This window comes from Lithobates pipiens, unplaced genomic scaffold (genome assembly GCF_037356315.1).
Source record: "Lithobates pipiens isolate NorthernLeopardFrog02 unplaced genomic scaffold, aLitPip1_a1.2 Scaffold_22, whole genome shotgun sequence".
In the NCBI taxonomy this organism is placed as follows: Eukaryota; Metazoa; Chordata; class Amphibia; order Anura; family Ranidae; genus Lithobates; species Lithobates pipiens.
The window spans coordinates 111329884-111344398 of NW_027507784.1; the positions used below are offsets into that span (position 1 = coordinate 111329884).

The 14515-nt window shown below is 40.7% G+C and overlaps 1 protein-coding gene across 7 annotated transcripts in view; it reads left to right on the forward strand.

Annotated features, from left to right (window-relative positions):
• Positions 1–14515, forward strand: part of OSBPL6 (oxysterol binding protein like 6) — a 329956-nt gene that overhangs the window by 243662 nt on the left and 71779 nt on the right. For 5 of the 7 annotated variants that reach the window (XM_077448095.1, XM_077448094.1, XM_077448096.1 and 2 more), the window contains 2 exons: positions 6343–6473; positions 13943–14050. In XM_077448095.1, the coding sequence (XP_077304221.1) occupies positions 6343–6473; positions 13943–14050 (239 nt within the window). The remainder of the gene's footprint in view (positions 1–6342; positions 6474–13942; positions 14051–14515) is intronic. The other 2 variants (XM_077448099.1, XM_077448100.1) reach the window with 1 other exon arrangement.

Here is a 14515-nt window from a genome sequence, read left to right on the forward strand (position 1 = left end):
ATCAAAATAAACAGGCCTAGCTCACAGCTAGGCCTGCCTAAATTTACCTGCACTGGCAGTAAACACAAAAAAACTACTCTAGCAACTACCTAAAGGTAGAGGGTGCTACAATACTTTTTCCATCTATTCTTGCCCCTCAGGGCTGCTAATGTCCTCCTGCCTGATGTTGTCTATATGCATTGGCTCAAACGTCAGCTGCACCTTATTGTTCAGGAACAGTTTTATTGATCGTAACAATGGTGAACAATGCATTCTGTGCCAGTATGACTACCAGCAGTGTATGTGACAAGACGACAATGCAGGAGCACAGTTAGACGTGTCATCTCCTCACAGGAAGATGATGAATTCCTGATTAAGAACCTTTGTGGCAGGATCACCAGTTGTTGTTCTTTTAATTAAAGCTGCATTGAGGGGGGCTTGGTCTTAGCATGGCTGAGTGAGGATGCGTGCTACGTGAGCTCCCGCCCCCACGCCAGCTCCAGACGAGGCAGACTGAGTCACTAGACCAGCAGCCTAATGGTATGCACTTGGGGAAACAGCGGGAGATGAAAACCTCCCGCAAGGCAGCTAAAGTTTCCAAAACAGCCAAGGACGGAGAGCTGCAACCAGAAATCCAGCCCATTCTTTTTTGGTTGTGAGAAGAGGGAAGAGGGACATATGTGTACACAGATATATGCAAACATGCTTTATTTTTTTTTTATTTATTTTTTTTACAAGGGGGAGGGTGTGTGGGAAAAGGGGTCAATAGAGAGTAGGATTGGGTATCCCCTCGTCTTTCCCTTCCTCCACCCCCCCCCCCCCTTTTTTTTGTAGGTGAACACAAAGGATCACAGGGAATAGGAATGTAAGAAGACACTATAATATTTTCAAAGGTATAACATACAATACAAGAGTATAAACAAACACAAGAGTATAATAAAATCTATTAGTACACTAAAACACACTCAGACATTAATACACAATATGCAGTGAGATTATTAGGGGAGTATGGGGGAGAGGAGGGGAGGTGGTTATAACTATAAGAATAGACTAAAGGGCTGGGAGTTGGTAATAAATACTAGTATTGGTATCATAGAATATATAGGGGTAGCCTGGGGGGAGAGAGGTTGGGAGGGATTGGAGAACCTGGGGGAGGGGAATGAGGAGATAATGAGCTAACAAGATAAATATGGTATGGTCTCCATTGATCCTCCCTACCGTTTCCCCTTCCTGCCCTCCTTTTTCTTTACCCCCCCCCTCAAGATATACCCTCTGGAGATGCATATAATTTTTTTTTTTATGTTTTTGTCTGTTTGATTAATGGGGTTGATTTTTTTTTTTTCTGTTTTTAAAAGCAATAAGAATGTATAAGAATTATAGTTAGTGATCTAATATGCATTGGATATATATTTGTATAGGACTGTAATTGGGGTGTAAATATGCACTGAAAGGTGGACTAAAGGAGCTTGTGGGGGGTAACCGTGGACTCTCCTCACTGAGTCATGCTTAACCATCTCCCCCCATTAGGTTGGCACTCATAGGATAGTGGTAGTAGGAAGGTTGAGTGCCTAAAGCTGATTGGCTTTGGATCCCCTTGGAGAGGCTGCAGAAGTGAACCCTCTTTCAGAGGTTTTAGTTAAATATTGTTGGGTTTTTTCTTTTCTTTTGGGGGGGGGGGGGTATTTGAACCCCCCCCTTTTTTTTCTCCCTCTCTCCTCTCCTCATCTTCTCCTCCCCTGACTTCAGAGATGCCCTCCCTCCGAATGATCATTGTGCGAGGTATAAGAAATGGATATCCTCTGAATAATATCAATTAATGCTAGGGAACTAAATACTCCTGAAAAGCAATGTATACTACTTCAGTCTCCGAAACGGTTAAGGATTGACATTTATCCAGGAAACACACTTTAGGGAGAATAACCTCCCTTACTGAGAAATAGATCCTTTCCAATAGGATATCATGCTACTAACCCTATCTCGAAGACAGAGGGGGTGTCTATTTTGATTTCTATAAGATTCCATGGTCATGTACAGATTCCCTGGTGGACGCCGGGGACCAATACCTGCTTCTAAAGGGTAAGACTGGGGGACAGGGGTAACTTTTTTGCCTCTTTTTTTTTTTTTTTTTATGCCCCTAATACACAACAGGATATCTTCTTTTGGACATTTTTGGGTAGAGCTATGGGGTTCTTAGAGGGCCAGCTGATCCTGGGGGGAGACTTGAATGTCCCATTGATTCCAGAAGAGGATACTTCTGCAGGGACCTCTGCTATATTTTTGGGAGCCTGGACGCGGATCTCCGGGTCGCTATATGGAGCAAGATTAGTGGATGCATGGCATCTTTTTCACTCTGGAGAGAGAGAATATTTTTATTACTCAGCCCCACAGGACATACTCTCGTATAGATTATTTTTTATTATTTTACATAACCAATTGCATGCAGTAGAGGAAGTAAATATTGGAAAGATTACCTGGTCAGATCATGCACCAGTGTTTTGGAAATGTAGCTTCTTGGATATCCAACTCCCTGGTCCTGCGAAGTGGAAACTGAATGAAAGCCTCTTACAGGACCCCTCTGTTTTAGAGGAGGTCAGCAAAGAGGCAACATGGTATTTTCAGATTAATGACACACCGGAATGTAACCCTGGAGTGATCTGGGAAGCCCACAAAGCAGTAATACGGGGAGTTTTGATCAAGCATGTAGCCAGAATTGAGAGAGAGAAGCAAAGTCAGTATCTCTACTGGCAGATATACATCGATAAGAGTCTTTGCATAAACAAACACCTACCCCAGTTGTGGAATGGGATTTGGTGACGGTGCGTAGACAGATCAGACTTCTGTATAAAGCCAAAAGAGCAATACAAGTAGGAAGAAAACAGATTTATGAATACGGGAATAAATGTGGTAAACTTGCCAGCTCCTTGATGGTACAGCAATTAAGGAGGGACATATGTTCCAATGATTATGGGAGCTGGAGCCCAAAGATATATGCTGTCCAGAGGGATAGCACAGAGGTTTGGTGATTTCTATTCATCCCTGTATAATCTACATTCAAACCCCCAAAACCAGACTATGGTGGATGAGTACTTGACATCCTCTGGAATGCCTAGCTTGACATCTACCGCACAGCAAGAATTAGAAATACCGATTACACTGGAAGAAGTTAAAGAAGCGGTGAGCTCAGCAAAAATGGGCAAGGCTCCGAGCCCAGACGGTTTCACCGCTCAATATTATAAGCTGCTTTTCCCTATTCTGGGACCCTATTTGGTAAAAATGTATAATGGACTGGGAGACTTGGGTGCATTCCACATAGAATTTATTGAAAGCTTTAATTACAATCTTACCTAAAGAAGGTAAAGACCCATCGCAATGCAGGCGTTATAGACAGATATGTCTTTCAAATGCGGATTTGAAGCTTTTCTCCAATATCCCGGCGAGCCGGCTTCAACAGCACTTACCCTCCTTGTTCAGGGGCAGGAAGCTTGGGATAATACGATTAGGACTTTGAACCTAATCCATGTAGCTAACACATCTAAAACCCCATGTTTATTTTTATGGACTGACGCAGAGAAAGCTTTCCATCGCATTAACTGGCAATTTATGTTCTCGGTTGTACGACAGGTAGGAATGGGAAATCACATGATTCAATGGATCTCAAGTATTTATACCCAACTGACTGCTCAGGTAAAGGTGAATGGAGTCCTGTTCCAGCGTTTTGCGGTGACTAATGGGACTAGACAGATGTCCATTATCCACAATTTTATTTGACTAAACGCAGATATTGGAGGTTTGTCAGTTGGAGGTATGCAGTATAAGACCTCGGCTTATGCTGATGATATGATATGTTCTCACTGACCAACCCGATAGTATCTTTACCTAATCTTTTACAAGAAATAGATACATATGGTGCTCTATCGGATTTTAAGATTAACGTATTGAAATCAGAAGCTGTGGGAGTTTTGATTTCCAGTGACAGGTTGAGAACACTGAAGCAAGCTATAAATTTAAATGGTCAGACCAAGCCTTGAAGTACCTGGGAACCTTTATTCCGGCAGATCTTTCATATACATATAAGCTTAATTTTCCACCATTATTACCAAGAGTGCGAATCCTTTTGGAGAGATGGCAGAGGGGGGTCCATTCTTGGTTTGGAAGGTGCAATATTATTAAAATTAATATTTTACCAAAGTACCTTTTTTATTTATTTCTGGCATTACCCATTGCTATACCTAAATATTACTTTAAGCAGATACACTCCCCATTTTTTGGATTCATGGGAAAATAAACACTCAAGGATAAGAAGATCCCTGTTGACTTTACCTAAAAAATTTGGTGGATTAGCGGTTCCAGACTTCTATAAATATTACCAGGCGGCTCTTATGAGCCGCCTGATTGATTGGGGTAGACATGGGGATTGGATAATGTGGCCAGGTTTAGAGCAGGCTCAGAGTAGTGCTTTACTGTAACGAGCCACTTGGTGCTACAGGGATCTCCCGATTACTACAAAGGCTCAACCTTTGATAGAATCCACTCTAAAGATGGGCTATGGCCTTTTTTCCAAGGGTAGACTAGAGGCAATAGTCTTGCCCTTGTTTCCAATAATGGGGAATCCACAGTTTGAGCCGGGCTTGAGAAATGATCATTTTGATGCATTGATAGACCAAGGGCTCTTCCAAGCTTCTCATTTTGTGACAAGGGGAACATGGCCTACGATACATTCAATGATGGCAGGAACTACATCATATCAATTGGAACTATGGCGTGCGCTGCAGCTGAGACATTTCTTAAATACTTTAACCCCATCAAGTGGTTAAAAACGCACTTTTAATATCATTTGAGTGTTATTGCAACAGGAATGCTCTTTTTCATCAAACCATTTCTAAAACGTATGCATTGCTGGTTGCACCTCCGGAGGACTTTCAGTTGCCCTTCTTCAGGTGGTGGGAGAGGGACCTAGATCGAACCTTTGCGGTGGAGCAACGTACCAACCTAATATATAATGCGTTTGAGTCTTTAATTTGCATAAGAATGCAGGAGACAAATGTTAAGATTTTGTCTCTGTGGTACCGCACTCCGGTTTTCTTACATAGATGCTATCCGGATGTATCAGCTGTTGGCGTTGCGGGGAGAAAGACGGAACGTTAGTGCATATCTTTTGGTCCTGCCCTAGAATAGTTCTTCTGGAAAGAAGTTCAGAGAATTGCTCAAATATTTAGCAACCAGGATATTCCTGAAGATCCAGCCTTTTTCATACTACAGGATACTAAAATCCCGATCAAATTATAGAAGAAATCCATTCTGGGCCACCTTCTGAATGCAGCTAAATCATGTATTCCACTTACTTGGAAACAGACACAACCACCATCAGTAGGAATGTGGCTTAAAAGGGTAGAACAATTGAACCTCATGGAAGATTTGGTTTGGACATCCCGGCAGAAGCAAGAGATATATCTGAAAACATGGTTTCTATGGATTTTTTTTTTTATTAATACCCTTATAGATTCTAACAAAAACTGAAAATAAAGATTTATTAGACCCTTGGAATAGGAATTGTCTGAGCCGGAGAGGGATTAGGGAAGAGGGGGAAATGGGAGGTCAGGAGGGGCGCTCTCCCCTTTTTTTTTTTTTGTCATGTTTTGTTTTTGTTTGTTTTCTTGTTTTCTTTTGTTTTATAAAAGAGGGAGGTAGGAGAGGGTTTGACACTTTATGAATGCATAAGGAAGCTCCCCCAGATATATTCCTGCTGTCCTGGATAAGGAGTTTTTGTTTTTGCGTACCTATGTGACTAAAAGGAGATGATTTTGATGTATACAGTGGGCAGGGTCATATGTTCTGGAAGAAAATTAATTTATATGTACACTACATTTGTATATAGATATTGATACTATGTCATATAGGATGTTTGTAAAGTGTATTCCTTGCTTGCTTCCAATCAAATAAAGATTAAATATGAAAAAACTGTATTGAAGAAGATTGAAAACATTTTACATTTCAGTACATTACCATAGCTAAAGCTTATATGAAATTTTAGTGATTGCATCAACTCACAATGTACTTATCCGTACAGAATTTTAAATATATATTTGATATTTTCCTTTTTTTTTTTTTATTAAATAGTCTAGGTTTGGCTCTCCAAGCATGCCTTACATATTTTTACTTGAAAAGCATGATGAGGCTCGTCATTCCACAACAGCTGGAGAGCCGTAGGTCAAGTGTTAGATCTGAATATGCAAAGATTGCAGCATTAAGCAAGTTTTTATCCAGCGAAGGCAGGGGAAAAGTGTACATCGTGTTGTGTACCCCTCCCTAGCTGTAGAAGAGTCAGATCTGTGATGTCTTACTAAAATTTTTGAATTTTTTCAGTCCATTCTCTCCTGAAATCCGCCTACAACACAATTGCCATTGAGAAGGAAAAGATGAAGCAGATGGTTTCTGATCAGGATTACAGCAGCCACAATACACAGCTCGCACGCCTCCGACAATCTCTTTCTCAGGTACGTTTTATCTTAAGTTACAAGACACCTTTCCACATCGCTGCCAGGGAGCTTAATTAGTAGGGCCTCTTTTAAACATCCACTGTATGCTGTGCTGTAAAGATGACATGATTCAGGTTTAAATTAAATGTTGTAATCCTGGACTATCTGATGATATAACCAAACTTGGCAAACATTAATAGATCTAGAATTTCATATTAGCCAGTGGATTTAAAGTGAAAAAAAGAGATTCTGTAGAAGCTGATAAAATGCTACATGAATGTTTTAAATGTATTTATAAATTAAAATGATTCTTTCAATTAGAAAATGCCAAGTGCAATGACAACATACAAAGTGCATCAATTCGATTTTTTTTTTTTTTTTTCCTGATGTAAGATCATTTTAATTGCTATTCATGGAAAGTAGTTACATGGGTTGAAAAAAAAGCACATCCAGTTCAACCAGTAGAAAAAAAATACAACCCTATAGGAGCACTTGATCCAGAGGAAGGAAAAAACACTTACAGCATGGCTAAATTTGCTCCAACATGGGGGGAAAAAAATGCTTCCTGATTTCAAAGGCAATTGGATATTCCCTGTATTAACAATCTCTTGTGTTATTTCTAAATGCTAATATCCAGTTATGCAGTATTGTGTGTGTGTGTGTGTGTGTGTGTGTGTGTGTAGGAATACATCAAGCTTTTATAAAACAATCTGGGCCCTTTTACACCAAATGCAGTTGGATGCATTTTGAACTGCACTCCAACTGCATAGACAGCCAAAAATCAAGGTAATCCTGTGGGCATAGTTCAGATCATTGCAATGAAGTTAGAAAAAGCAGAGTATGCTGCACTTTTCTGCACTGCAAATGCAAGGAACATGCTACAAACACACCACACCCCTTTAAGCTGAGAAAGCCCAGCCCAAAAACGTATAGAAAAATGCACTGCACATGCAAAACGCATGTCAAACATACTTGAAATGCATGTAAACATGCAGTCAAAAAGCACAGTTAAGGTCACTTTCTGGTGTGAATGGGCCTTTAAAGAGGAAGTAAACCCTGATGGGTTTACTTCCTCTTTGTCTCCCTGCAAAGGTAAAGCATAATGGGCTACTATGCATCGCATAGTAGCCCATTATGTGTCCCTTACCTGACACAGGAGCCAGCGATGTCACCGCTGTCCCCTGTAGTACGGAGCGTCCATCTTCTTCCGGGTATCGTTGCTCCGGCCACTCACAGCGCCGGAGCAGTGATGAAGTCACTCCCGCGCATGCACATGGGAGCCGCCACTAACGGCATATCGCCGTTCGCATCGGCATGCTGCGAACGGCGATAGTGTGCCTGGACTCCGCTGTCTACGGCGAATGTGCTGTAGACAGCGGTTACTGTCTTTTAGTAAATATCTCCTAAACCGTGTAGGTTTAGGAGATATTTCTTGGACCTACAGGTAAGCCTTAATCTAGGCTTAGCTGTAGGTGAAAGTGGTTTGTAAGGGTTTAAAACCACTTTAACTAAGCTGGCTAGAAAGCGTTCAGAAGAAAGTCTATTCCACATTCTAACAGCTGGTACTGTGAAGAAGCTTTCTTTACACATGCAGATGTTAAATCTCTTTTCCTCCATTCGTAAACCGTGCCCCCTTGTCCTTTTGTAAGAACCCTTAAGTGAATAACTGCACTGAGTTCATTATATGGGATATATATATATATATAGACAGCCTATCCCCCTTAATCGCCTCAAGAGAAAAAAAATTCAGTTCCTCTAATCTATCCTCATAGCTGAGCTCCTCCATGACTCTTATCTGTTTGGTCTCCCTTCTCTGCACTTTCTCCAGCTCCCCGATATACTTTTTGTGAACTGGTGCCCAAAACTTAACTGCATATTCCAGTTGAGGTCTTATTAATGATGTGTACAGGGGCAAAATTATGTCTCGCTCTGAAGTTCATACCTGTTTTAATATAAGAAACGGTTTTGCTAGCATTGAAAACTGTAGTTTGGCATTGCATACTATTAGACCCCTTTCACACTGGGGCGTTTTTCAGGCATTTTTCATGCGCTTTAGCGTTAAAAAAAAAAAAAAAAAAAAAGCGCCCGAAAGAAGCCGCAACTGCAATCCCAATGTAAAAGCCCGAGTGCTTTCACACCGAGATCCCTTTCACACTGGGGCGTTTTTCAGGCGCTTTAGCGTTAAAAAAAAGCGCCTGAAAGAAGCTGCAACTGCAATCCCAATGTAAAAGCCCGAGTGCTTTCACACTGAGGCGCTGCGCTGGCAGGGTGTCAAAAAAAAAGTCCTGCAAGCAGCTTCTTTGGAGCGGTGAATACAACGCTCCTAAAGCGCCCCTTCCCATTAAAATCAATGGGAAGCGCCTCTAAAACACCTGAAAAACGCCTAAAAAACGCTATTGGCAGCAGCTTTTTGTGGCCGCTTTTAACCCTTTATTTGGCCACTAGCAGGGGTTAAAAGCGCCCCAATAACGCTCGAAAAACACTGGTAAAGCGATGCTAGTTTAAGCGGCGCTTTACGAGCGTTTTTCGAGCGCTGACATTGTGAAAGGGCTCTTAAAGCACTTGGGCTTTCACATTGGGACTGCAGATGATGCTTATTTCAAGCGCTTTACAGGCGCTTTTTTAACGCTAAAGCGCTTGAAAAACGCCTGAAAAATGCCCCAGTGTGAAAGGGGTCTTAAGGCCCCTTTTTATATGCCCATTCAAAACAACTCGACCTGTCAGTTTTTCAGGCAGACCTGATTGAGCGGTCAATTTGTCTATATGGACGTAAATAGACTTGCGTCTGTTTACACCTGCACACCTCCAATCCAATGCACTGAAAACAAACGGAAGGGGATCCGTTTCCCTCCATGTAGGCAGATCTGAGATTGTTGGATGTAACTAGACAGTCTGCTTATGCACTTAGTCTGCCATGGACCAGTCAGCTGCCTCTCTGCTCTGAATAGCAGGGGCTCAGTGAGCAGATCCCCTGCTGATCGGAACGGAGTCTGCCCCATGTGAAAGGGGCCTTAGACTTTGATACAACCCCAATTTCTAAAAAGTTGGGACGTTGCATAAAAACTACTTAAAAACCAGAAAGCAATCATTTGCAAATCTCATAAGCCCAAATTTTATTCACAATAGAAATGGACAACATATCAAATGTTTAAACTGAGAAAATGTACCATTTTAAGAAAAAAATTATAATTTTAAAAATGGACGACAACATGATGTCTCAAAAGTTGGAACAGGGCAACAAAAAGATGGCAAAGTGGAACTAACAAAGAAGAGCTGGAAGAACAGTTCAAAATGAATAAGTTTAATTGGCAAGTGGTCAGTAACGTGATTAGGTATAAAAAGGGGATATGAAAGAAAGGATGGGCAGAGATCCACCAATCTGTGGAAAGCGTCTAGAAATTGTCAATTTTAGATAATGTTTCTCAATGTAAAATTGCAAAGAATTTTGAGAAGTTTGGGAATTGGGGGGGAAAAAAACAATTATTCTAACCTAGGTGGATGCAGCATCAGTCCAGTGCTGCATTTGACCCCCCGCTGTCTCCAAGACTGAGAACTGAGCCATCAAATGCCACTGATGGCTCAGTTTTTGGTTTTCAGTGAGCAGAGAACTGGTAACTGCCAGTCACTGTCTCTCTACTCTGCTCTTCCAGTGCTCACTGGAGAACCCGTTCAAACTATATATCAATAGGTGCAATTTTTGAAAGGGGAAAATTTTAATAGTTTGTTTCCTGAGAAATCTAGATTAGGAATGTCAAGACATTCTGGGTAAATTACAGTGTCTAAACGAAACTGCACATGTAGCTTTAAGGGAATAACGACCCTACTACAGCATTTCTGTGGTGCTTAAAGCAAACCTTTCAGCTATGCTAAACTTTGGCTCCACTTCCCCAACTTTAAGAGAAAGCCCAACCCCCCCCCCCGAACTAACCCCACACACCTGTCGCCTTATTAATCACCTACAGTAGTAAATCTGGCTTATAGGCATACGTCATTAAAAAAAAAGTGATGAATTAAACATGCTTCGATTCCATGTTTTTGTAAAACTGTACGAAACATATTGAAAAATAAAAAAAATTGGTTTGCAGCAGTTGGTTGATGATTTACCCGTTTTTATCATTTAGCCTTATCTAGTAGTAGTTAGTCAAGTTCACATAGACATGTTCTGTAATGCTAAATGTTTTGAAGCTTTTTAAAGTCACTTCTTTAGTTCTGAGTGTCCAGAAGATGCCCTAAATCATCTTCAACATTGCAAAATAAGTCTAAATGTAACGAATTACTACTTGCTATATCAGTGGTCTCCAAACTGTGGCCGGGGGGGTCAGATGCAGCCGTTTGGTTACTTTTATCTGGCCCTAGGGACACTATTTTCATCCACTGACACCAATGAAGGGGCAGAACGCTTGCCAATAACGCCAATGATGGGACATAGTTCCTCCCAAAGATGGGGCACAATTTCTCTCAATGACACCAATAATGGGTCCCAATGACACCAATGATGAGGAACGACTCCTCCAATGACACCAAAGATGGGGCACAATTCCTCCCAATAACAATGGGGCACAGTTCCTCCGCTGACGCCAATGATGGGGCGCTATTCCTGGGTATTGCTTAGTCCCACTGACGCTGTGACCTTTTCTACTCCCAAAGACCAGACTCCGACCCCCTTAAGTCTGAAGGACAGTAAACTGACCCTTTTGTATAGGAAGTTTTAGAGATCCCTGTGCTTTATCATGACCTGGATGAGAAGGTTGGCAAAAAGAAAAGTTAAAATAAAGGAAAACTTTTAATGACGAGAAGGCCACATCCAAAATACTATCCCAGAGCAACCAATCTAGTAAGTCTTTGTTCTGATTACACGTGTGAAAAATTCTGATATCTAATTGGATGCTTTTGTAATATTGCTACACAACATTGCTCTTTGCATCTTGATAAAGCCTTCCTTGGTGCCTTCTAATTGTGTTTTCTCAGTTTGCCGTTTTTCAAAGTGATGTAAATGGACTTCTTTCTAGTGTGTAAATTTAGTATAATTGGTTGTCAAAGTAGCTACGACTGCAAAAAAAAAAAAAAAAAAAGTGCTTATTAAAGCTGATCTAATCATTACAAATTGAGATACACTATGGAGCATAACATAAAAAAATATAGAAATGATCCTGTTGTAACGGCACTGAAATTATTAGACATAAATGTTAATCTGGGATAGTGGTGCACCTTTCAGAGCATCAATAATAGAGAAGTATTTGTGCTGCTACAATGAACATTACATTAATTTACTGTTACTGAAATGTGAATAACTCATGAGATTTTGAGATATCTTTGTCATGCTTGGCAATGTGTTCCAGTGCACATACAGTACATTTCAAAGTGAAACATAGCACCCAGTTTAACATGCATCTGCTTCTTCAGTGTGTCTATTTGCTAAGGTTGAGGTGACTGAACGTTTATGTAAAGAATGTAAATGTATCATATTATTGGTTTGTATTGTTTAAAGCAGGGGCGTCCAGCCTACGGCCCAAGACGGCTATGAATGCAGCCCAACACAAAATCATAAACTTAAAAATGTTGATTTTTTTTTTTTCATTTTTTTAAAAAATGCATTTACATTCAGAGAACACATGTGGCCGGTGAAAAATTTGACAGTGTCTCTACTACATTTTTAATTTTGCAAGGTTCTGGAAGTTTTATCTACTGAAAGAAAAATTTCCCACTCTTCACAATCCCACCTTATTCATGTCACCAGTTTTTGGCAGCACCTATGTTTGTGAGCAACTATTTTCAAGGGCAAAATTAAAATCAAAATCTCTGAGGAGCACCTTGCTACTACATCCATTGAACCAGATATTGATGCGTTCGTTTATCAAAAATAGTGTAAATATCAGTTTTGTTGTCCTCTCTTACCTTTTATAATAAAAAATATTACAAAAAAAATTAAGTTTAATCACTCAGGTACATTAGGAGTGGTCGTCAACTTGTGATCTGCCGACTTCTTTTGCTGGTCAGCTATCCTTATTGTTAGTCTATTTTATGTGTGACCCAAGACAATGCCTTTTTTTTCCATTGTGGCCAAAGAAAGTCAACAGGTTGGACACCCCTGGTTTAAAGGAATTTTAGGCAACAAAACAGACACCCTTTAGGAGATTGCTAAGGTTTTGAGTGACCTAACCTGGCCTAACATTTCTAAGGCCAGCAATAGCCAGAGCAATTTTCTTTCCTTTAACCAAGAAAATTGCTCGGCTCCCCCGTAAACACAGTGTTGATGGGAGAATCCCTCCTATAGAGCCATTGTGTTCTCCCAGTGGCGGAAGCTGTCCCCGCCACGAGAACAGTGATAACAGCCGCTAGCAATAATTGCATGTAAAATCCAAAAAGCTGCTTTTATCGAAATTGATCTGTCAACTTCGGTACATGGTTTTAATTTTGGCTGGTTCCTGCTGAACCGGCTGAGATTTAAACTTTCTATGGTCCGCTTAAGGTAAAAGCAGTGGTAGAGCTGGCAGCTCATAGTGACACCGCATTCACCTTCATATCGATTCCTGTGGAGCCCTAGTGGATTCTGGGCCCAGGCTATACATTGAAATTTGACTTCTGCCTAAATCAAGATTATTATGCACCTTCTGTCACTCAACTGTGAAATACCAGAGCTGCTAATTCCATCTGAAGTTCTGGCTTTTGACAGTGGAGCCAGCTAAATTTCGATTAATGTGTGCTAAGCCAAATTATACATGAATGTGGCTTTGTACACCTCATAAACCATTATTCATGTTTTTTTGTTTTTTTTTCTCTGTTTAGATGCCTTTCACACTGAAGGTGCTTTTCAGGCGTGTTAGTGATAAAAATAGCACCTGAAAAGCGCCTCTGAAGCCTTGCTCGTGGTACGCTTGCAGGACAGAAAAAAAGTCCTGCAAGCAGGGTGTTTGTCTATTGAAATCAATAGGCAGCGTTGCTGAAGCGTCTGCAAAGTGCTTCAGCAGCGGCACTTTTCGGAAGCTTTTAACCCCTTGTTAACCTCTTCTTTGGAGTTAAAAGCGCCATGCTCCCACTCGCACAGCACCGGTAAAGCGCCCATTAAATTAGCGCTAATTCGGCTGCGCTACCAGTGTGAAAAGGGTCTAAATGAAGCTAGTATAAGTACTTGAATCTGGTGTGGTATTAATCTCTTGGAAACCTGTACAGCAACAATCTGACTGAGAGATGGAGAAACCATCAGGTGAGTTGTATGAAAATTTGCTGACAGGTGGAGAGTTTGCAGATGGCTGACCTCCCAATCCTACTGCTAATCTTTCACTGTCCAATCGCTGACAAATGTAACTGACAATGCAGTGTCAACTGCCTGGTTTCGATGCGTGGCAGGACTTTGTAAATCTCAGGTTTAAGTGGACAGAAATACAAATCCTTTGGCAGACTTATCTCCTAACCTTTTCCTGTTTTTGGATAATTAAGTAGTTTTACAATTTATCTAAAGGAAAATCATTTGATCGTTTTTCTTGCAGGCCCTGAACCAAAATTCTGAACTGCGAACTCGTCTGACCAGAATACATACAGAGTCTGTCATCTCTGACCAAGTTGTTAGTGTTAACATTATAGCAAGTCCGGATGAGGTAATTATTTCTTAAAATATTGCATTCTAGATGTAACCAACTAGGAGAGCTGTAAAGAGGAATCTACACTTTAAAATAAATGTGTCAGCCTTTGTAAACTGTTTACATGCTTTTAAACTGTAGACTTCACGTGGTGTTTGCTTTTTTAGCCAGAAAACGTTGTGCCTCTCTAGGTTTTTTATTATTATTTTATTTTTTACGTTTTTGTTACGGACTCCTGACTTTTGGGCCAATCCTTACCATGCCCTCATTGAAGAGAGGCAAAGTATTTCATGCTTAGCCCAGGAATCAGGTCAACAAGGTGAGACAAAATCATGACAGAAAAAGTATTTTCTGGGACATAAATAATTATGTAATATGAGCAGTATAGAGCTATTTCATCTGTTAGATGAGCTCATGTAATTTTCAGCCTGATGTGTCTGCGACCAGTGATGGTGACACCAGTGTCCTTTGCACTGTAGGAGA